This window comes from Puntigrus tetrazona, chromosome 2, assembly GCF_018831695.1.
Source record: "Puntigrus tetrazona isolate hp1 chromosome 2, ASM1883169v1, whole genome shotgun sequence".
Lineage (NCBI taxonomy): Eukaryota > Metazoa > Chordata > Actinopteri > Cypriniformes > Cyprinidae > Puntigrus > Puntigrus tetrazona.
Window position 1 is genome coordinate 18318387 of NC_056700.1, and position 25335 is coordinate 18343721.

General features: G+C 37.1%; 2 protein-coding genes across 2 annotated transcripts in view; one reads left to right on the forward strand and one right to left on the reverse strand.

Moving 5' to 3' along the window:
- The window catches only part of clstn2a (calsyntenin 2a), a 1097509-nt gene that overhangs the window by 107009 nt on the left and 965165 nt on the right, over nt 1-25335 (forward strand). The gene's annotated exons all lie outside the window — the stretch shown is intronic.
- Nucleotides 17525-19468, reverse strand: LOC122362055 (lysophosphatidic acid receptor 6-like). Its single transcript, XM_043263314.1, has one exon. It carries the CDS (start codon nt 19237-19239, stop codon nt 18028-18030), a length of 1212 nt encoding a protein of 403 aa, XP_043119249.1. The 5' UTR covers nt 19240-19468; the 3' UTR covers nt 17525-18027.

The following is a 25335-nucleotide window of genomic DNA, read 5'->3' on the forward strand; positions in this document are numbered from 1 at the left end:
TGCTACAATGTCGACAGATTGGATGTTCTGCCTGCCTGCTTGTATATTATTATTTTGCCTGTTTAAAAGGATTCAATTTAAGTTTACTTTACTTAAGGAGCGCCTACAACCTCATCAGAATTATGGTGGGTGATGAGTGGAGAACTGCTTTTCTCACAACCAGGGGGCACTACAAATATCAGGTTATGCTGTATGGGTTAGCCAACTCACCTGCAATTTTCCAATCCTTCATCAATGAGATCTTCAGGGATATCATCAACAAGTTTGTGGTAGCCTATATCGATAACATCCTCATATATTCCAGGAAGAAGCTGAACATCAGCCATGTAAGAGCAGTCCTTTCTAGACTAATAGAAAATCAGCTCTACATAAAAGCTGAGAAGTGCCTGTTTGGACTGATGTTTTGGTATAGACCCATTGCCTGCCTATTCATTTTAGCCTTATTGATTAGCCCCTTACACATAGACAGATCGAACTGCTACTTGCTGGTTTTGACTGTCTACCTGTCTACTCATATTTGTGTAAAAAAAGAACACCATTTATTTAAAATATAAATATTTTACAACAACATGCACTACTTTTTAAACATGAACAACTGCAAATAGTGTTACACTAGCATCCAAGTTTACAGTATACATTTCTATTATGGGTTACTTTACTCACTGAATTTACCTGCTGGCAAGATAGCTAGACAACCAATGTGAACTCATATACTCACACAACACTTGGCAATAAAACGGTAATAAATACTTGCCATTTTCTCTAAACAATAATCAAAACGACATTCCCTTACCCGACTGGAGAAGAAGATCTGCTAGATGCTATTCTGTCTTGCTTCATTGTCACAATCCAGGTGCATTTCTCTGAAATCTAATGGCTTTAATTTTCGATCATTCGTAAATTAATGTTAGTTCCAGGGCAGAGTTAGTTCCATTGCCCACAACAATGGAGCCACAAGGATCTAATTTTAGCAGAATTATACATATTATAGCAATCGTATTGTGCATCAAGCGCCTATTGCCATAGTTTTGAATGTGCTTGAACACAAACTGGAAATGTCCAAGGACCCAAGACGTCACTTCCTAAATGGAACGAATAGCCATCGACTTTGCAGCTAGTAGTTGGTCTGTCGCTCTCTGCTCTTGATGGAGATGAAGATCGCAGAATAAAGCCTTGGATTTGTTTCTTTTACTCACAGTCAAATGGATTGTGAAGATGTGGATTACACCGCATGAACAAAATAATTTCCGCTTGTAATTTTGTTGCGCTTTTGGTATATTCATGGTTTTATGTTCAGTCACAGCATGTTGGAGAAAATGCCTTTTGTGTCCTACGGAAATTAAAATAAATTTCACATGAAAAGAAATGGTTAAACGTTTGCAGTAATGTTATTCATTTTAAGGATCCAAATGCATTGTTTAACATTATGTAATCCTATTCTTCAAAATGAGTGGCAGCAGATATCACACAGAAAATATTTTATTTTATATTAAGTAAACGGCTAAACAATTTAATGATGCAATTGAAAAAAACTGAAAGCCAGGTGTCAGGGTGTGGTTTAGCATGAAGGAGCACTCTACGACAATAAAAAAATCGTAAACAGTTTTAATCTTCTTCAAACGGATAAAACAACAATATGCAGGCAGGCAGGCAAGCAGGCAGACAGAAAAGCAGAACAAAAACCATACGTATAAACCTTGACGATCGGACCAACTGAATACAAACACACAGGACTTAAATATACAAGGAAATAACTAAATTAACAAGACACGGCGGAAGACGATAAAGACAATTAACTAAAGTAGGTCACACGGAACACATGGCACACGACAAAAACGACAACAAAAGTCCAAAGACGTGACAGCTGTTGGAAACCTTTTTTTTTAGCTTCTTTTTAAGAAGAGAACAGGAGATTCTTGGTAAAGCAGGAGTTCGTTTTTATTTCGTTGCTGTAGTCATCTGCAAGAAGTCTTCAAGAAATCTTTAAGAAAATCGTCAAGCAATCTCCAAGAAAAAAATCTAACTAAAACATGCTAGGTTGAAGTTTATATGTTTCAAGGGGGAGGAGTACAGAGGTGGAGACCATTAAAACAAAAGTATGCAAATGCAGAACAGGAACTTAGCCTAGAACAGGAACTTTCCGATCCTTGATCTATTTAGCATCCAAGTGTCAATCAAATGCATAGGTGAAACAAAAGGCACAGTTGTACCTTAGGATTAGCATTCACACTTGACTTAGGACACCTACCAGATGTTCAAGAACTGAAAGACAAAAGATAACTGTCTCAGGGCTTGGGCTTCCTGCTCTTAGAATGTAAATTACAATACACATTCAGCATATACTGTTATATTGGAATCTGTGTTTAACTTTTTATAAATTTGTAATACAACACAGCTGAGTACAATAATAATGAAATTAATAAGGCAATTTCAATATTCATAAGGATTCATTTTTTGTAGATGTTGTTGCATCAGTATTGTAGGCTAAAATGCTGAAAATGCATAAATATTGGTTTGTTCAGATGCTGTAAATATATCAGTATTGTACGTTTTAGTGCCTATGAAATGTAGGTAAATACACTTTTTTGATAAAACCACATTTTACATAATATACAATAAATACAAATTATCATGAGATGCATTACTTTGCAAAGAAGAAAAGTTAAGTACTTTTGTGTACATTGTGTGCAAAAGCTTCATAATTGTAACTTTCAAACTTTCATATTTGTGCCATTTCATAATTATGCCATCATTAATAACAAACTGATATTTAGTATTTTAAAGGACCAAGTCACCACTTTCGTTGAGGGGACACACACATGATGAAGTCATGAGAAACTTGAGAAACATGCTTATTTAATGATGACTACTATATTTTGATGTCAACAGAATTCACATGCTGTGGTATGGTTGGCCAAAGTTGGGGAATGTCCATTTACCTGCAGGTTACTATGAAGAATACATGAACATGCTTGATAACACATCATAATTACTGAAAAACATTAGTTCTCATATTATCTGATAAACCTTTTCAGCCTGTATGCATGTATAGATTTTTGTATATTCCTTTATTAATTAAAGTAGTCTTACCTGCACAAAATAAATCTGCAAAAACTCAAGATAATTCATTTACCATAAGCCTAGATTTATCCAAAATGAATAGTAAAGATTTTTGCTATTGCTAAGTATTACATAAAGTATTACAGCCTGTCACCACTCTATTGTGACGAGTTGGCTGCCCCTCCCCCTTGATTGTCATTATCACCCCATCCTTTATTCGCCGCCCTTCACCAGGTTCCCAACAGGAGTGGGCATGCGTGAGAGGAGGGGGCGTGGCATTGGACAGGTCTGGCGGCCTGTGACGAGGCACACCTGAAGTGCATCGAACCTCATCACCGCTGCCGTTAAATGCCGAGCACGCCTCTCCTCGAGAGAGGAGTGAAGGAAGAAGTGAAGGAGAAGCCACAGGAAGAAGCCACCACCCCTCGCACCCCGGACCAGAGAGGGGAGCGCATGCGGCCGCCGGACTCCGCCCCTTACCTAGACCCTTCCCTTGAACACTACCCTACCTACACTCCCCATGCAGCATGACGAGGACACCAGTTCCCCCGTTTATTTTGGACACTCTTTCCCCTGGACACTTTATTTTGAATATTTTTGTTAATAAAAAGCCTCTCCGAGGCCTGAAGCCACACCCACTGTGTCTGTCGTTAGCTCCTCCTGCCACAATAGGACAAAAGACCTATCCAGTAATCAGTGTTGCTGGAAATAAGGGTGCTGAGGCATGCTGCAGAGTTTGTGTTTAATGTATTTTATTTAATTGTTTAATTAGTGTAATTTTAAATTTCATAAATAAACAACAAACAAATTAACATGTACAATAGTGATGTTAATATTTAGTAAAATCCCCTTAAATAATATAAATATTGTGGAGGGGATCTTAAAATAAATACCCCGTAAGGTAGATTTATTGAACAGAGGTATGATAAATACGATAAATGGTGCAAGTCCCAGGGCATGATAGATGCTGCAGTGCTTTCCACTCTGTCACACGCTACTGTCTAGGTAACACAAGAAAAAGGATGTTACTGTCAGCAGTTTCAGAGTTCAAAGGCCTCGTTGGCTTTTCAAGTCAGGAGGGGAACGAGCCGCAGCTGCGACCAATTAGCCTGTGATGAGTGAATCCAGGTGCCCTCGTCACACCCGTGAGCCCAGCCCGTTGGAGTTTGTACAGCACCCTCTGCAGATGATTGATGTGATCTTCACCCCCCTGCGTAGGCTTGATGGGGGCGAAGGATGATGCCCATCATGCGTTGGAAGGTTGCTGGAGCCCCGTACAGAACGAAAGACACTATCTGTGTTTAAAATTGAACCAGTCAGAGGAGAACTGGCACCAACTGAGTCTGGTTTCTCACAAGGTTTTTTTTTCTCCATTCTGTCATGGATGGGGTTTTGGTTCCTTGCCGCTGTCGCCTCTGGCTTGCTTTGTTGGGGACACTTAACTTCTAGCGATTATCATCGAATTGATTACAGAGACTGTCTCTGCATTTAATAACAAATTGTCAACCAACGTCATTATATATCCCTATCATTGTATTCTTCTACTTTACACTGTTCAGTGCTTTGATACAACCTGTGTTGTTAAAAGCGCTATATAAATAAAAATGATTGATTGATTGATTGAAGGGAAGGGAAGGGTTCAATATTGCTAGTGGCCACTGGGCGTGGAGAAGGCAGTCTTTTCTTTTGTGGTTTCTGAGAGCAGTACCTGCCGGTACCCTTTTGTCAGGTCAAGCATTAAAATATACCAGGCCCTTCCCAGTCGGCCCAGCAACTCACCCACCCGAGGCATGGGGTAGCTGTCAAACTCTGATACCTCATTCAGCTGACGAAAGTGATTGGGGCCACTGCCAGACAATAACTCCTGGAGCGGTACGGATCTCGTGCTGAATGACATGGGTCCACCCGGTTGAGGTGAGAACACATCAGAAAACTAACAGACCAGGTGCTGGAGCTCTCCCTTCTGGGCAGCCAAGAAATGGTGGTTGACATTGACAACCACAGCATCCGAAGACACAAGGGCTGAAAGCTGGTCCTTGTTCTCTCTCCATTTCTTGAGTAGATTTATGTGGTACAGCTGATCGGTGAGCCATCGGCCAGGTTGATGGAGATGATATGTGACGGGCCCAATTTGCTCCATGACAGTATATGGCCCCTGCCAGGTCGTGAGGAATTTGCAAGCGGCTGTGGGAACGAGGACCATTACCTTGTATGTGGGTTGGAATTCTCGTTGGGCTGCCCGGTTGCAGTAGCATTGTTGGGCCTGTTGGGCCTTACTCAGGTGTTCCCAGACTAATGGCTTGACCCGGTCGATTCTCTCCCTCATCTCCTTGACATGCTCGATCACAGTGCGATGGGCTGCCGGCGGCTGCTCCCATGCCTCCTTAGCGACATCCAGGAGGCCTCTTGGCGCCAAAGAGGAGCTTGAAGTGGGTAAAACCATTTAAGGCTTGCGGCACTTCCCTGATCCCGAAGAGCACATAGGGGATCATTAAATCCCAGTCCCTTCTGTCTTCTGCCACCACCCATCGCAGCATTTGCTTGAGGGTTTAGTTGAACCTCTCTACAAGTCCGTCTGTCTGAGGGTGGTACATGGTGGTCCTCAGCTGTTTTTCCTTCAGCAGCTGGCAAAGGTCAGCCATTAGCCGGGACATGAAGAGGGTACCTTGGTCAGTCAGGATCTCGGTCGGGATTCCCACTCAGCTGAAGAGGATAAACAGCTACTTAGCTATGGCCTTTGTGGTGACCCTTCCTTCCTTCGAGATAGGTGATCAGAACCCAGGTTTTTGGAATCCTGGTGTGTTGCTCCTGGACCACCCCCAGGAAATGGCGGCGGTGGCGCCACTCCCAGGTTCTCACTGTTGGGCAGCATCCGCCAGTTCCACTGCCTTGACGAGCTCCAGGATAGTCACAGGATTGAGCATCCTGACCACTTGGCTATGAGATCGTAGCAGGCCCGCAGAAAGTGATCGACGATGGTGTGTTCCGCTACCTGACGAGCCAACAGGGATCCTCTAGCAGCCAGTGATGAGCAAGATGGACATGCAGAGGTAGGCATCCACATCATCGCTGACAGATATTTTTGGGATGTGCCGGGTGGCATGAGCTTGGGGGTCAGGTAGCGGAACATGTTGGGCAGTGGCGGTCCGAAGGGCAGCTCAATCTCACCCTGTCGAGTGGCCAGATGCTCAGCTATTTGCTGCTGGCGTATGCTGACCTGGGTATGTGACTGTACAGTTATTTATTATCAAGAGATTTGGGCAGTGTTAAGTTTAATTATTAAGTGTGTATCATAAAGTAGGACTATGTCAATTCTCAAGTCACTGTAGAAATTTCATACAAAGATTTTTACACCAGTAAAAATGACTGGCCAACACCATCACTGATCTTAATGAGAGATGATCCAGGCCCTGAAACCATTCTGGCAAACGTGATTGATTGCTCAAGACGTAAGAGGTGCCCCACCTTTACTAGCCCACCCATACTAGCTCTTATGTCATTCATAATGCTCAGAACAAAAATCCACCCTCTGGACAAAACCTAGAGCTTTTGCGATTTCCCTTAAACTATGAATGTTTTACGACAGACCATCTGATAATAAGCAGTGTAAGTAAATTATAACCCATCTTATGAAGATGCAAAATATAGTATGGACAGTATGAACAGCAGTGAACTACAGGAATATAGGAAGTTGATGTCATTTTAATGTGGGAATTTCCATGTAACAGAGTGAGGGTTTATGGAAATAATTTCAGTTACAGAGTGAGTAACGTTCGATCACACAGATGACACCTTGTCTGGAAGTCCTCAAAGACGTGTATGAACAAAACACAAAGTTCTCCTTGCACTCTGTTTGATTGAGTAAAATAACAAGAGCAGTTGTGACTTCTAAGCAATACATGACCTGATTAAATGCTGTCAGATTTAAAGGACGCATACCAATAATTTCATTTTGGACTCAAGAGTCTATCATTATGTAGTTTTTAACTTCAAACTGTTGCAGCTAAAATCTTGAATTACCTTCTGGCAAATTTTCATTGAAGTAAATTTCTAGCAAATACTTCTTGATGAATTTCTTTGTTAGAAACATCCTAAAAACAAAACAAAAACAAAAAAACATTGTAAAACACTAAAATTATTAGAATTATTAGATTATTAGAATTATTAGATATTTTATCCATTAACCTGCATGTCATTTAGCTGAATTCCGATAAAGTATTTAACTAAATTCAGATAAGGTGGGTTTGCTCACCAAAATGCTCCCTGCTTAGGGAATTTCATTCTGTGGCACCAAACAGATGTGGGTGGGTCTGTTTTATTAAGCTAAATGTTCTAATAAAACAGGATAAATGTTAAGGATAAATGTTCTGAAGGGGAGTGTACCTTCCATTTACTAGTTTTTCATTTCCATTTGCTAGACACTGTCTGCTCTTTGTGCTTCAGCTCTGTTTGTGATATTAAAGGCAACACAGTTACAGAATTTTCCCTGTGCTTTGATAAGTCTTGTTTGTGCTTTAAGAGTTAAATATCGTAATTTCATTAATTTAAATAACGATAATATATAATACCAACCTATTAAAGTAGTGAAATCTGTTTTGTACCATTGAAATAGACTGATAACCAACAAATGCAGGTGGTGATGATAAAGTCACATTTAAATCAAAGCCCATCACAAGCATTTAAATTTTTTTCTGTTAAAATCACGGTAATTTTTTACTTATCTTTGAATAATGTTGGACATGTTAGTTTTGAAATTCTGTATTATGTACAATTTGAAATTCACAAAAGACTTCCTCTAGTTCTATGTGAAATTATGACATGAGCGACATGAAGGTGTGGTGCAGGAGAGAATGCACAACAATCAGAGTTCACAATGAAGAATCTTTAATAATTCAAAAAGAGTAAATCCAAGCAGGCAGGGTAGTACACACAAACTGACAACTATGTTGCATAAACAAGACCAGATGATCAGACACTGAACAAACTGGAGTTTATATTGAGGAGTAACTAATGATAACTAATTAATTATAAGTAACTAATTATAACTTCTGATAATTTTTGCATTTAAATTCTGTTGATTAGTTTTTTCGAGGGATTTGGTTAATTTCTTGATTGCCGTTTTGACAGTGTCTGCCAGTTTACATTTTTTCATCTAATTGGGTAATTGTCTTTAATGTATTTTCCCCCATTTCATATGGGAAATCTATATCTAAACTATATTTATATTATTTTGTTTAAGGAGATAAAAATACAACATATCAACCTTGATTTACATTCTGTCGAAGAGACCAGAAAAATAGAAGACTGAGTCACACCTCTTGGGTGTTGAAGAGCCGAAGATGTCTTAAACTTATGGAGGGACAGGAGGGACTTGGAGGGACTTTTTGTCTCTAAGCATGATAATGTGCATATGCACTGGACTGGAGGTTGATATACAAACTAATAAAGATTTTTAGAACACGAATATGTTGCAAAAGTATCAACATATTATAATATGCGCTCTCAATTAGATCACATGAAGACAAATTCATAGAGTTCAAACATGGCTAAGGAGAGGTGATATTAACTAGTATGCAATACCAAAGATAAAAGACAAGAACAACCGCAATATACACAGTGACCTGAAGGATATGTGTATTTTTTTCAAAGAAAGGTTTTCCTGTTTTCCTAATTAGAGAAAAGGCCATTGTTGAGGACATCATGTGTCTTTCCAAAAGGGGAAATGGCGTTAGAGTTGCTTTGTCCACATTCCTTTTAGCAATAAACCAGTGTTATCAGTTGGTTGCCAGGGAACCAGAGGCCTGTTCTGGCTTCTAAGGTGCATTTCAGGGGAAGGGCCCCCTGACCCTCCTAGTTGCACTTTATTACCCTTTTGGTTGAGTAAAGGGGCATTACAGATTATTTGTTAACTATAAAAATTGTTTGTGTCTAATCGGTACTTTAATGATCCCTTCAAATTTCCGACCAGTTTCTTTACAAGGTAAAATAGTGCAGCTCAAAGATCCAGAGGATCATTTAAAGAGGTTACACTCTGACCCAAGACGCAAGAGTACCTGTTAGTTCCTACAGACATTTCAATTCTACAATTACATCAAATGAAGATTCATCCTCTAAATTGGAAAGAGGTGGTAAGTGTAGTCTATCATGCAAGATCGTTATCAGTACCAGGGACAAATTGAGTCTCATATAAAGTACTGTATATAAAAATGCCCCAGAAGAGGTTTCTCTGGATGATCATGGGGATAGTGTGGCAGGAGAAGATTATACCTAGAGTGTGGCGTAGGGCAGGAGAAGTTCTGATTCCGAAAATATCAACCGGTTTTCACCAATAAATATAGAGGGTAAAGTAATGGTAATCCTGCAAAGTAATAGCTATATTTATATAGCAGTAGAAAAGTCAGATATATCAGATATATTATAACATTCCGGTATGATATGGCACCAGATCCAGATCGCAAAGGCAGGAAAAAGTTCTCCATGTTGTTTTCTTATACTTCCATGTTGTTTTCCTAGTCAGTGGCCCATAATATCCTATGGACTGCTTTCAACTTCATTTACATTCCAGACACCACCATGACAGTGGTGAAATCATATTTCCAACATACATGGGACACCAGGTATCGCCGTTGAGCCCTCTGGAGATGTCGTGGGCTCATTGAAGAAACATTGATGAAAGAGGGAGCCCACTTGATGGCCCCAATGACGTACTCAACCATTCTATATCTAATGATATACCTGTTTCCTATAAATGCAATTCCATCATGTTGCTTTAGAGTACCCACAATTATTAAGAATGAATATACTTAACTGGAATGCTTTTGCACATAAAGGATATTTACATCTTGTCCTGTGTTTAAAAACTAACATGATTTTTTTTACCTAGGTACATACAATAATAGTTTAAGACACCTAATATAAAATACATATCACTGAACTTTTACTTTCACTTAATCTATTTTTGGTGTAGTACATGAATATTTCACGAGGTTTAAAGGTGACCTATTATGACTCTTTTACAATAGGTAAAATTAGTCTCTGATATCCCCGGGTGTATGTGACGTTTTAACTCAAAATACCTTAAGGACAACTTTTACAGTTTGTTAAAATCAAAACATAGGGTATGAATCAAAGCGCATTTGTCCCAGAGGGCATCTGGCACTCTTTCAGGAAAGATCTCAAAATCTGGCATACAAATAAACATTCTACTGATAGTTATAAGCCTGTTAACTCAACAGAAAGTGGTTGATTTCACATTGCTTTCATATGCAATTTTTAAGTACAAGTACCACATTTCTATTTACGATTATTCTAGCAGCAGGTGAAGGCAGTACCAGTGAAAACAGGCAGCGATAATGATAGCTTTAGCATGCCAAGAAGCTCTTTCAGAAAGATCTGTAATGGAGGACTTGCTGCTTCTCACTAGGGCTGTGTTTATGCTAATAGAGCAGATAAATGAGTGGAAGTTTTTAGGAGAAGTTTTTTTAGGAGAAATCTGTAAAGACTTGATTTATTTGTTAAAAAAAATGTGGATTGATTTATAGCATTATAGGCTAGTTGTTTTCACACACTGCAGACACACAACTGTTTAAACACCTTATAAAAGTGTTTTTTGGGGCATTTACAAAGTTTTGGAAATTCTAATATTGCAAAGCAATTTACTTCCTATCCTAGACAACTCAGACTGACTGCTGCACATCTCCAAGCAAACAGAGTGCTGTTTTAATATGATGAATCTGTGAACAAATTTAGTGTTCCTAAATAAATCAGCCATTTGAACCAATCAAACTAAGAATTTAATGTTTAATATTTCTATATTCCAAACTTTATATTTCAAACATTTAATAACATTGCTATAATGAGAGTATATAATGATGGCATTAATGCCATCTTAGTCTGTAATGCCAAATTTGGGCTCTTCTGTACCATGAAAAAATAATTGTTGATGCGGATTTCATAATAGCTTATTCTTCTGTGATTGTATTAATTGAAAACTGTAACTATTTTTTAAATAAATTTATTGTTTAATACATTTTTAAAAGTGTATAAATGTACATTTTTGGCACAAATATTTAAGTAGGAGCACACGTGCTCGTGAAAGAAAATGTAAGTATAGAGCCCTTAAGAATGTAATGTTACCTTTAAAAAATAATATTCCAAATAATTTAAAAAATCTATAAATCAGACGTGTTTGAATAAATTTTTTATTCAATTATTCTTTCATTTCACTAATCAATATATTTATTTGTTCGCAGCATAGATAATGTTAATTTCCTGTCCTTGACTGTCTTCCTGTGGGCCATATCTGTTGTTTTGAGCAATCTGATGCTATGCTACCTCTGTGTCTGTACTGTGAAACACACAAGAGAAGCATTTAACAAAGAAGAGAATTTTAAGAATAAAAACAACTAACACCCCAACTAATCAACAACATAGAACATCCGAACAATAAAATTTCCTAGCAACCACAATGCACAGGACAATTTTGCAATCGCATAGCAATGCCTTTGAATATATATATAAATCTAACTTTTGGTTGCTTTAACAAACACACTTACATTTACACATAGATGTACATCAGGGTCTTCTCAGTTACACCAATGATGAAACAAAGATGCAGTGGTGTAAGAGGCTTGAGATTTATGTGTTGGACATAGTGAATGTGTGTTTGCATGTGTGTTTATGTGTGCTGTATGCTCTGGCTATTCTCAGTCCTGGCCTCAGGGGGAGAGCTGTTAGGGTGAAAAGATGAGACTACTCAGAGCAGTCACTGTAGCTTACATGCAATCAAGGCTCCGGATGCAGTTCAGATAGGGTTTGAAACCTCACAACCACAATCAACACTAACACAAACACACACACATACACTTTTATTTGTCTCTTTGACATGATGAATATGTTATTTATGTGTTCAGTCTCAAATGCAATAACATGCCAAATTCAAAAATTGTTGACAGAGATTCATTGTCTTATGTAGATGCCATAAATTTTATTTGTTAGTACTAGTTTAAGCATATGTTAAGTGCATGTGAATAGTTCACTATGTTATTAAAAAAAATTATATTCTTTGTCAAAAAAAGTAAAAAAATAATACAACACAATTAATGGTGAAAAATCACCCAATAAATAAATATATACATAAATAGTTATACTTAAAACCTGGTACAGTATATCTTAATGTGCCATATTTGAATGACAGGTGTTGTATTACAAATTTATAAAAGGTTAAACACAGCTTCAAATCTGAAAGTATATGGTAATATTTTGTTAATATAATATCAGTTACTGAACATCTGGCAGGTTTTCCCAAATTAAGTGTGAATGCTAATCAAAAGGTACAACTGTGTCTTTTGTTAATAGCACCTATGCATAAATTAAATGACACTAGGATGCTAAATAGATCACAGATCTGGAAATTTCCTATTCTGGGCTAAGGTCCTGTTCTGTATTTGCATACTTTTTGTTTTAATGGTCTCCACCTCTATGTACTCCTCCCCCTTGAAACATATAAACTTCACTGTGCTAGGTTTAGGTTTTTCACTGTGACCCGGATAGAGCTGCTCACCTGAATCCAGACTGAAACTTCAAGCTCAACAAAGATCTGACTTCGTCCAGACTGAATCTTTCAGTACAACCAAGGGTTGGTGACTGTAACTCTATCCAAAGAACCATTACAGACCAGTAGATGTACACCTCTGTGCCATAAGAGAAGAGTTAACAGAAAGCTGTAGGGTTTGGTTGACTAGGTTATCCTTTAAAAATGTATTTTTAAGGAAAATTTATTAGCATTATGTGCTAATTTTTGTTATTCTCTGTTTTAGGCAGGGAAGATTGGCATTACATGCTAATTTGTGTTATCTTCTGTTTTAGGCAGGGAAGAATTTGTTATCCTCTAAACCAACAGGGAAGATTGGCATTGCGTGCTAACATTTGTGTTATCCTCTATTTTGTTAGAGAAGGTTAACCATAGTTGATCTGTGTTAACAAGAGACGTTTAATGTTTTATTTGTGTAAGTAACAAAAAATCTCACAAAATGTTAAAAAAGAATGCTAGACTGATTCTCACAACTGAAAAAGGTAGTTTCACAACTCCTTTGTGTTCAGATAGCAAATTCAAATCACTTTTAGGCATGCAAATGCACCTTATAATCACTGAGAAAGTTAGACAAAAGCTCCAACCAGATAAGACTTGGTCTGTAGAGGAGTGTAAAAAGGTTCTAGGAGCATGTTTACGGAAGAACAATGTGAAAGGCATTATCTGTTGCCACAGAGAATTTGGCTTAGCACTAGCTACACAAAAATCTCAGCGCAAACTGATGTGGAAGTTAGTCAGCCTGATAGCATTTATCCTGATTCGCAAGCAATTGATATAGCCATCACATCAGTAACTGAAGTGTCTGTAGATTCAGTGAAGGTATGTGGTGCTAGGAGAAGATCTCAGGGAATTGAGGGAATTGAAAGTGTTCCTCCCAACTTTTCTGTTGTCCAGGTCCAAACAACTGCAAAAATTCTAGGGCCTAAAGATATAGAGAGAATATCCCAGAGCTTATCCTCAGCCCGCACACATTTTACTGAATTTAGAAGAAAATTTTACTGAATTTAATTAGCAAAACAATGTCGTTAGCAGAAATCACACAGCTGATGTCACAAATATGTCAAAGGTCACAAGTTGTATGCAGAAGAAAGATGAAACTGTAAGTGAGTACGCTGAAAGGTTTTTAGTTAAGTACACTAGTTAAGTACACTCACAGCCTTCAAAGATATGCTACAGCTCACTCCAATTACACCCATCCTCTATTATGTTATGATGTTTGCTATGACTGATGTTTCATTGGAGGATGAAGATGTTTCACACTAAAGTTTACAAATTATCTACAGGGATAGACTAGGACACATAGACCAGTGAGGAACCCAAGGAAGAACCGAATGCAACAGGCCTCGGGGGCCAACCCCTGAGGTGAAGATTTTCCTCATAGGCTTTTCCCCATCCATCCTTACCTCACTGGTCTATAGGTGTGAAATGACCTAAGACTAGGTCAACAAAACCACTATACGATCACCAAAATTTAAACCACTCACCAGAAGAAGTCTAAAAATGTCTATGCATGAATACTGCTGGTCTGCTGTTTTTTTGTTTTCTTATGTTTCAGGTACTTGTATATGCCATGTAGTCTCATATGCAGCACCCTGATGTAAATTTTTCACCTCCATGAACAAGCTTCATGAGGACAAAGAGCCATCCGAATGAATCTACAGGGGAAATGGACTACAGGAAACAGACGTCACAGTTATTCAGCTTCCAATCTGAAAGTATATTGTAATTTACAATATAAGCATAGGAAGTCCAAGCCCTGAGACAGTAATGTTTTGTCTTTCAGTTACTGAACATCTGGCAGGTTTTCCCAAGTTAAGTGTGAATGCTAATCAAAAGGTACAACTGTGTACTCCTCTGTACTCCTCCCCTTGAAACATATAAACTTCAATGTGCTAGGTTTTAATTGGATTTTTTCTTGGAGATTTCTTGAATTTTTTTTTTAGAGATTCCTTGACGTTTTTCTTAAAGATTTCTTGAAGACTTCTTGCAGATGATTACAGCAATGAAATAAAAACGAACTCCTGCTTTACCAAGAATCTCCTGGTGTTTTCTTAAAAAGAGCTAAAACAAGTTTCCAACACAGGGCACAATATTTAGCTATTTTAATCTGTTTGTCGATGTTATGCTTCAAGCTTTAGAATCTTTGTAGTAAAAATACAGAGTAATAAGACACATGGACTTCTTTATGGTGCTTTTTTTGTTAATAGAAAATGTGTAATCGAACTTGAGAAAATGTTGAAAGTGAGGAAGACTTGGTACTAGGGGTGTAACAGCACACACACAGAAACACTGTGTTACCGCTGTAACACTTTTAAAAAAAAAACACCAATTATTATATTGTCTCACACACATACATATGCTTATCTCTCAGCATGAGAAAATGTCTATTTTGCGTCTTTTGTTTCAAAACAGACTGATTCGGCATAGTGCAAGATTACAAGCATTATTATAGTGTAAACTGATAATCATATGGATATATACATACACATTATGTATATACAGTATATATATATATATATATATATATATATATATATATATATATATATATATATATATATATATATATATATATATATATATATATATATATGCCCTGAAGCAGAAAACAATAAAGACTGTAACATTGCCTTCTCTCATCGGAAACTGAAGCCTTTTATACAGATGCGTACACACACATCAACATATCTCCGCATGAGAAACGCTTATTAGACGGGGAAGGGTGTGATCTGAAAACTAAACATAAAAGATGCAAAATGCATACTTCATTAAATACAATAGGGAAATGTAATTTAGCAAAAATACATAATACATGAAACAGTTTTACTGCTGTTTTAGTGATTATGTTGCAAATAGTGGTTGCTAAGGGTGTTGCACAGTGATACACAGAACCGCTGGGTGAAGTGGTCATAGCTATGCTGTATCATGAATAAAACACAGCTGCTGTGTCTGAATCAAAGAATTTTTATTAAAATTTTTATAAAAGCTACTTGAGACAGTGCTGTATCATAAATGCATCATGGCTGAAGGGGACAGGCACTGTTTCACATCATGCCTAACAACACCCTCAGCCATTAATTCACAATACAGCACAGCCTTTCTTTACCTTATTACTTTACTTTAAATGTAATAATGCAATAATAAACGTTGAGTAAGGAAACTAGTTTCTAACTCTTTCTTTATTATTGCAATTAAGTGAAATTATAGGTATACTGTTTATAGTTATTATATGTCTTATTTATTTACTTTATGTAAGTACATTTTGAATAATACTTTCTGGAAACTTCCAGTTTAAGAGACCATATAAATATAAAACTATAGTTTACTCAGACAATTTTTCATAAACTAAAAATCTGTCTATAATTATACAGCTAATAAACAAACAGTATACAAAAAGTTCACTTACTGTATAGTTTCTATACTAAAAACACTTAGTACCTACCGTTTACAACTGTTGCACTCAGTGCCATACTTTAATAAACTTAAAGTGATGACAATTTAGTCCCAAGAAGGGAAAAGAAGAGAATTTGTATAATTACTACACCAGTATACCTGACAAATATACTTTAAATAAAATGAACTTGATGTTACTTTTTGTAAGACTCTAATACAACTTTACTGCTTGCAGTAATGACTGTGTCAGAAGAGTCAACAACCTAAAAAAAAACAACACACACACAATGCCTCAACTCATGAAACAAGCTTTCAAAGCAAGCTTCATTTTGGTTTCGCATACCTGAGCCAATGTTGAGAGCAGTTCCTGTCACATGTGCTGTCAAAATGGGGTCAGGGTAATGGGGAAACCTAATCTTGCAGCGTTGAAGATTCTATCAATAACTTCAGCAGATTACTGCTTTGCTTGTTCAGCTGTTCTTTTTCACCATGAGTACGTGTTAATAAACATGCTAATCTCTCATGTAAAGACAGATGAAAATAAAAACACTGAGATTTGATATTTAACAGTTATTATGGCCAAGCCTTTTTCTTGACAACTGCTGTGCTTCACAGCATCTCTTGTAATGCAGGCCTGGTCAATCACAAATATACCTTTTTCCTTCTTTGCACTCTCATATTCAAAGGATACAACATGAAAAATGTTATGACTTCAGAAAACTAAGATGAAGTATATGTGATATATACTGAATCCACAAACACACACACACATATATATATATATATGTGTGTGTGTGTGTGTGTGTGTGTGTGTGTGTGTATGTGTGATTAAAAAAATAGTAATTATATATGTAATTACGCTTTTTGGTTGCCCTCATCCTTACTGTATGGGAACAAAAACTGCATAACATACAATACTAAATTTAGCGAGTGAACTTTTCCTTTAAATGGAAGATAAATGTTGTTATCAATTATTAGAAAATTCAGATACAACAGAATCTAACTGACTGACTAAAGATAATTACTTTAGATAATTACTTAAAGACTCTTTTACCCCAAACCTCACATTAGTTTTACCTGCACCAGATTAAATATTTATAAAAACGCAGAAACCTTTGAAAAAGCACAGTTGGTTCTTAAATGTGTCTTGTATCAAATAATAAAAATAAATAAAGTACATCTGATTCACTATTCGGATAATGACACCTTAAGTGGTAAAAAAAACAATCTTCTTACAATGCATTGAGTCAACGGACTGTTCTTTGTCAATATTAAAATAAATCACTAACACAGAGAAAACATATTTCAAATCAATGCAGCAGTACATTTATGGAGATGTATAGATGGTATCAGTTTAAACAAATTTAAATATGACATTTAAATTTTGCAACTGTAATATTGCAGACTATTGTTCTTTCTGAACGAACATTACACAGGTATAATAACTGATAATAATTTATTGTAAATAAACACCTCTACTTACAATTGAAAACTTTATTATCAAATGAAGTTTGTAACAGAAATATGTGCATTACGACAGCATCAATGTCAGTGCAAGTTAATATACAGTATTATATAAAGTTCCAACAAAAATGTTAAGCTTGTTAATACTATGACATTTTAGGCAGTCAATATGTTTACGTGTGGCATTGCATACAATTGTATCATTCTATTTTGTTTGTAGGTTTATTTAAATAATGATTATATGTTATTTTCACATTCACTTACCATTCTGGAAATGTAAGTAAATTCACATATAGTTCTGATTCTGGTCTAGTTTAATCAAGTTCCAGTTGATTTACAGCATGTATGTATTATTCTTACTCCACAGTTAAGTATTCCAAATGTTTGGATATAATTCCATTGTGAACAGGTGTGCCCCTAGTACAGGGCTGAAGGATGATTTTAAGAGAGAGGTAAATGCCTCTAAAAGGGCATAGTTTACTTACTGCCCTGAGAGATCTTAAACCAAATACTTGTCTTTATACATTAGATTCATTGTGGAACATCTTGTTCTTTATGGACCTCAGGCTGAACTGAAGAGAGGAGCTTGTTTCTGACTGCAAAGCCTCAGAGAACTTGACATCAAAGGAACGGTTTATCTGAGACTTCCTCTTAATGGAGTTTTGAATTGTCTCTGAGGTGAAATAGTAGACGATGGGGTCAAAACAGCAGTTGGACACAGCAATACACAGAGCGATCGGAAATATCGTCCGAACTACTGATTCTACTGCGCAGCCCTCCAAAGTTTTTGTCCGCACCAGTGAGTAGAAGACAAGGTTGACATTGTAGGGGATGAAACAAAAGCAGAAGATGAAGAGGTGGACGATAATCATCCTCAAGATCTTTTTCTTGTTCAGCTTCCCACCCCGACTAGCAGTCTGCGGCCTCCTCAAAGTTTGGAGCACCATAGCAGAGCAAACCACATTTAGTATCAAAGGGATAAGGAACCCCACTGTTTCTATGAAGATCACCACCTTTGACAGATGGCTCTTCCACTGATTTGAGGAGAAGTTTTCAAAGCAGGCTATTGTGTTGTTTTTTTGCTTGTTAGTACTGTTCAGCATGAAGCCTGTTGGAAGACTTCCAGAAAGCACAAGAACCCAAACAGCAGCACATACTTTTTTGGCATTACGTTTGGTCCGGAGACCCCTTGAACGAAAGGGGTGTACGATGGCAAGGAAGCGGTCCACACTGATGCATGTTAGGAACAGGATGCTCCCATACATATTGGTGTAAAAGAGTGAGACAGAGAGCTGACAGAGCAGGCTGCCAAATGGCCAATTCTGCTGGATGAAGTAAAAAACCCTCAAAGGGAGTGTGAGTACAAATAATAAGTCAGAAACCACAAGATTAATCATATATGTGGTGGTCTCATTCCGCAGTTTCAGTGAACAAATAAAAATGTACATGGCTGCAACATTGGTGATGAGTCCCACCATGAAGACAATGCTAAACACTATGCTGTAGAGTGGATATTTGAAGTTGTCATTCTTTGGGCAGTTGTGTAGTTGCAGAGAGGAATTTTTGTTGCTGGCACTGTCAGTCCATATCTGGGTCAAAGCCTCCATCTGAACAGTGGTGTTGTACATCTCAGTGAGAAACAAAGGCGCACTATGGGGTGGCGGTTGGATGAGACTACACAATAAGAAGATTTTTTTCAATCCACAATTCAGCAGGGCAAGACAAAGCATGTGCAGCAGATTTCTTTCAACCACAAGATGGTCTATCCTTTAAGGGCACATAGAGCTGTTTAATGTGTTTTTTTCTTTTGTTTTTGTTTGTTTGTTTTTCTTGTTGGCAGCTCAAAATTAAAGTGATTAAACACTCCCCTGTGGCATTCTTCAACAAAAATTTACGTTGAAGGAATTTCACCCCAGAGAAGTCATTTCACCCTGTAGCCAGATACCATCTACCTCTTCCCCTCCCCTTCCGCCTGTCCTTCCCCTACCCACCCCACAAGATTGTTGCCCCAAGCTTAAAAGCTACTCACTCCAAAGTTTCAATTCTCACAGTCCTTTCCTCTGGTTTGACTTCAGAAATTCAATCCACAAGTCTCCACAAGAATCCACTCCTAGTATATCCCATTGAGGAAAAACAAGCGCCTTTGTCCAAAATACTTTACAAACTTTACATTACAAAATTATTCCAGATAGGTCTTGCAGTATCCTTCAAATTAGCCCTCTTAGTTCTCAGTCCCACAGATTGTCAAGTGGTTGTAGATCACCTGTAGACAGCATGCAGCTCTCTTTGAGTGTGACAGTGCAAAAGCAAGTTAGACTTGCTTCATCCAAGGATCTATTTCCTGGCCCACCCCCTTCCTTGTTGCTCTGTCTTGTTGTCTCCGTCAGCAGTAGCCTCAGGGGCATTCTGTGCTGTGAGCATTGAATAAGCGAGAGAGGCAGCTGTGCAGTGGAGGACTTTACAAGCCAGTGTTATCATGACTAGCATACTTGACTAACCATGACTCCTACCATCTGAATAGATCCCTCCCCATCTGACAGAGAAGCCAGAAATGATTATATGTGTACAAGGGGAAAACTGTTCTAACTGTTCTCAAACATAACATGTCAGTATTTTTCATCAGCTCTGAATTCGTTATTGTATTTATTGTTAAACCTCACCCAAAAGAAAATTATAACAGGAGGCTTTAAAAGTAGCATAAAAGAGGCATACTGGAGTTCTTAAATGTGTTTCAACTATTTTGTTGAAATTAAGATAAAGTAGTTTAGATAGCTTTGGGAGAATTTTGATAAAAAATGGTTTAGTTAATATTGAAATCTTTGCTTTGTACTAACATTGGCATCTTTACAACGAGTTATTATTTCCTCTCAAGAGATATTGTACATTTGAGATTACTAGAGACTTTTTTTATGTAACAGTTTGCCAGTTTGGCCCAAATAACCCCTGCTGGTAGATGTGGTAATCACCATGTGAATGTAAAGAGCATTGAGTTATTCAATTGATCTGACAATCACTGTATTTGTGTGATTATGTTTTTAAAACATTTTACATATTCAGCTTTACATTTTATTTTATATATATATATATATATATATATATATATATATATATATATATATATATATATATATATATATATATATATATATATATATATATACATGAAATGTACTTACATTTTTCTGTCTGCTACTAACCTCACTGATGTGCTTGCCACTGTGTGAATACCTTTGTGATGCCTTTAGTTGTCATTTATAACATTTACTGCTCATCCTGGATTGTGGACACTAAGCACTAACGTTGGAAGACTCAAATGCTGAAAGGCACTAGCGAAGCATCTGCCAGTAAGATGAACTGAAATTCTAAATAACAGAAAGCTATTTGTAAGCATTCCCATTAATTTCAGTAGCACCTGGGGACTCTTTTTTCCCTTCAGGAAAAAAAAAAAACATCTGAGATACAAGAGACTTGCGAAAAAGTTGAACATTAATAGTTAGCAACATAGAAACTGCAAGTCTGTTCCTTTTCCAAACTATATGCTTAAGAAAGAGGAAGTGCAACCAGTTTCCTCTGCAAAACTTCCGTTTAGAGATATTTTGTCAGGGTTAGGCAAGGGATTTTGTATTATATACTACACCCTATGAAACACTCCACTTTAGTTGCAACAACAATAACACCATGTACATGAGTAACAGGACTGTAAAATAAAGTGCTACCATAATAATAATAATAATTATAGCATTTTTAGACACACAAAGAATTTGCAACAGATGCTGGAAAGGAAAGATAAATAACAAAATTTAAAAATAACAAAATAAAACCTCAGATGAACAACAACACATGAAATGTGTTGGCTGTTGTTAAACCTCTTTATTAAAAAAAATGCATCTTGACTTTAGTTAATTACAGACCGATCTTGAATCTCCTTTTTCTGTCAATGATACTAGAGAATATCCTCACAATTATATTCCTTCATAGAAAAAAAATGGTATCTGTGAGGACTTCAAGTCAGGATTTAGACCATACCATAGTACTAAGACTGCTTTTATTAGAGTTACAAATGACCTGCTTCTATCATTTGATCATGGTTGTATCTCTTTATTAGTGCTATTGGATCTTTGCCAACAATTTTCTATTGGACTTATTCTATTCTACTCCATTGTTATATACAGTTGCCTTCATTTTTTCCCATTATGTTGCTGCCTTATTTTAAACAGCTTCAAATGACTTTTTTCACATCTATCAATACTCAATACACCATAACTGTACAGCAAAAAAAACAGGCTTATAACATCTTTTCAAATTGATTAATTGATTGTCCTTATTAATTCATGCTGTTGTACATTCACAGGCCACAATTTTAAAGAGACTATGGATCCAATATGTTTCTCTAGTCATTTGTGGTGCAAACCAGTTGTGTATTAGCATCTTTTTCGCAGCTGTAAAACTAGCAAACAACCATTTTTTTGCATTAAGCTTATACAGATGCCCACTTATATTTCCACTCTAGCCTATCAAAGACTTTTTCTGCATCTAGTGAAAAAAACGCACAGGGGCTCTGATGGTAGTCTGCAAAATCCAGTATGTGGAAAAGTCTACACATATTATCAGAGGCATGAACACCCCTTTATAAAAGCAGTCTGATCCTCCATGGTCCATATTCTTTGGTATGATTGGGACTTTTTTGTCAGCGTTCTTTCTTACCGCTGTGCATATAGGATGTGTAAATTAGACGTTAAGTATGGTGTGCTAATCAAGGAACGCTAACCAAGGAGCGGGTACATGGTTAAAGGATTCTAAGACTTTACATGTTTAGCACCTGGTTTAAGCGAGAACACAGGTAATTGTGTATGTTTTGGTTATGAAATTAATGTTTGGTTGTTTGGTTGTTTAACTTATGTTTACATTTTTGTCCATATTCATGTTTTTCTTTCTAGCTCTTATGGTGGTTAAAAGTTGTTTTGTGTGACGGCTTGATGGAATGAAACTAACTGTGAATCATTAGTGGAAGAGTTGATCATTTATTTTAACCAGGACGCTACAGTAAGAGCTTTCTTCGTGGATTTGCAGCTGCTTCATGGGACGATTAATTTGATGAGCAGTGCACATCGTTCGTTTTGACTCTGAGTTCGGTCCCGTTGTGAACAGTGCCAATACAATTTTGAAAGTGCCAATTATTTGGATGGGCTGCAGTAAGTATAATGAATTGAATGTTAATCGGATTCATTCTCAGAGGACAAAATTAGCTTCGTTGCTTTTGCTTTAGTTTTTATTCCTGCAATGGACAATATGGCATATATTCTCTTTGCTAATTAACTAAATACTGATCAATTTCGCATTTAAGTGTTGATATTTCAGTAAGTGATGAATTGTTCTTGATAACAGGGAAAATGTCAAGGTCAGATGCAGGTGTAAACGATTTGAGGAAGCAAAGTGATGAGTGTGTTGAAATTCAAAGTGAAGTTTACGTCGCTCAAAACATGCTCTTATTATTACTGAAAAAAATGCAAGCATATCAACAAGAATAATCACAGAAAAAAGAGAAGAAGATCACTCTCTTGTATGATAAGTGAAAAATTGAAGCCTGTAGTGCTTGCAGTCTTAAAACTGATATTATAGTGATATTAACTGTGTTAATTTATGATTTGGAGGCAGCAAGGAATGTCTTTATGACTAAATTAGACAGTGTGTGCCTCCTACTACTGAGTTAAGGCTCTAAATTGATGCATGTAAAGCAGTTAAAGCTGATATTATTAAAATCGGGGGTAGATGGAGACTTTGACGCTGAAAAGGAAAAGGGGCGTCTTCGAACTCTGTTGGATCATCAATATGCACACTCGATTTTTGGGTCAACGGTTTCACTTATCAGTCGAGTAACTAGTAACAGTTCCAGTCAATGCTGTTGTTTCAAGTTTAGCAGCTAAACGAGTAGATGCTGCAGCAGATTTAGCAGCTAGAACAGGCTTTTTATGATTCCTTAGAAGAGACAAAGCATACGGAAAAGATACAACAGTTTGAAGAGCAGCATAAAAGGTTTATTGATGCTAAAGTAAAAGAGCTATAGCGAATTCAAGCACAAAAGGAAGTGAGATTTGCGCAAGCTAAATTAGGGTCTATGATAAAGAGATTAAAGAAACTATATGCTTGTTCTTGGATTATGGCATTTGCCTCAAGTAAACTCAAATGTTAGGAACATCTGTCTCAGCTTCAAGCTTTCAAGACAGTTTATCTATGAGTTGGCTGCCAGTACTAGAACCTTTGGTTTTCACAGGAGATCCCATTCAATTTATTGAGTAGAAATCTTCATTTATTGCACTTATCGAAAGAAAATGTATTTAATCTGCTGAGAAACTGTTTTGTCTTAAGAAGTATGTGAGCGGCCCTGTTAGTAAAGCCTTGGAGGGTGTTCATGAGGCCTGGAATAAACTGAATTGCCGTTATGGTCAGCCATTTGCCATTCAGAAGGCTTTTAGAGAAAAGATCTCACTTCATTCAGTGAAATTAGACTATTCTTCTTTATGCACCTTTCTTTACGAGGTTATGGCTATTGTGAACGGCAGACCACTTACTGTTGATTGTTTAACTGACCCTAAGAGTTCAAGCCCAATCACTCCTAATCGTGTACTCACATTGAAGTCAAATGTTGCTTTAGCTCCACCAGGAAAGTTTTAGGAAGATGTATATGCTCAAAAGAAACCTGATAAAAGTGCTCTAGTGATTCTATTGTATGGAACGTGAAAATAGAGACACCAGCCACCATAGTCCAATGTTTACCGGAAGCCAGAGCGCCTGACATCATTGTTATTCACATCAGCGCTAATGATGTTCGACTTCACCAGTCGGAGATCACTAAAAATAATATTAAAGAGGTGTGTGAATTTGCAAGTACGACATCGGACAATGTAATATGCTCTGGTCCCCTCCCTGCTTACCGGGGTGATGAGATTTACAGCCGACTGCTGGGTCTCAATGGCTGGGTGTCTAAGTGGTGAAAAGAGATGGTCTTCATCCCTCCTGGGGTGGTATCACTCTTCTATCTAGAAATATGGCATATAGTCTTAGAGCTCCAACTTGACCAACTAGTGCCCAGGTCAGGAAGCAGACAGACTGGCTACATCAACCCTCTGCTAGCTGCCTCATGTCACAGTTAATTCTCAACACATAGAGACTCTTTCACCTAGATATCACACTATAGAGACTGTGTCAGTTCCCCAAATTAGAATACACAGAGAACGTTCAAACCAAATTAAAAGCAATAATTTAATGTTCAACAAAAAAAAAACTACCTATACTACAAAGAAGCAAATGATAAAACTTGGCGTGCTAAATATTGCTACAATTTATAACAATATTCTCAGTACTTCTCAGAGGGCAAGCTTTAAGTATAACTCATTTGAAGTTTTGGTGCTGCATATAACATTATCTATAGAATCATGTGCTAGTGATAAATCCCCTGTCATGTTTGTACTGGCTACTGTATACAGGCCACAAAGACACAGCACAGATTTCATTAAAGAATTTGCTGATTTTCTAACTGAGTTAGTACTGGCCGCAGATAAGGTCTTAATTGTTGGTGATTTTAATATCCATGTTGACAATGAAAAAGACATTACATTAGGATTAGCTTTCTTAGACATTCTGAACTCCATTGGGGTTAGATAACACGTGTCTGGACCTAGTCTGTGTCAAAATCATACTCTAGATCTAAAACTGTCACATGGAATGGATGTTAAAATGGTTGTTCTGCAGCAAAGTGATGATATTTTAGATCACTATCTAGTTTTGTGTGAACTCTATATAGCTAAACCTGCAAACTCTGCACCTTA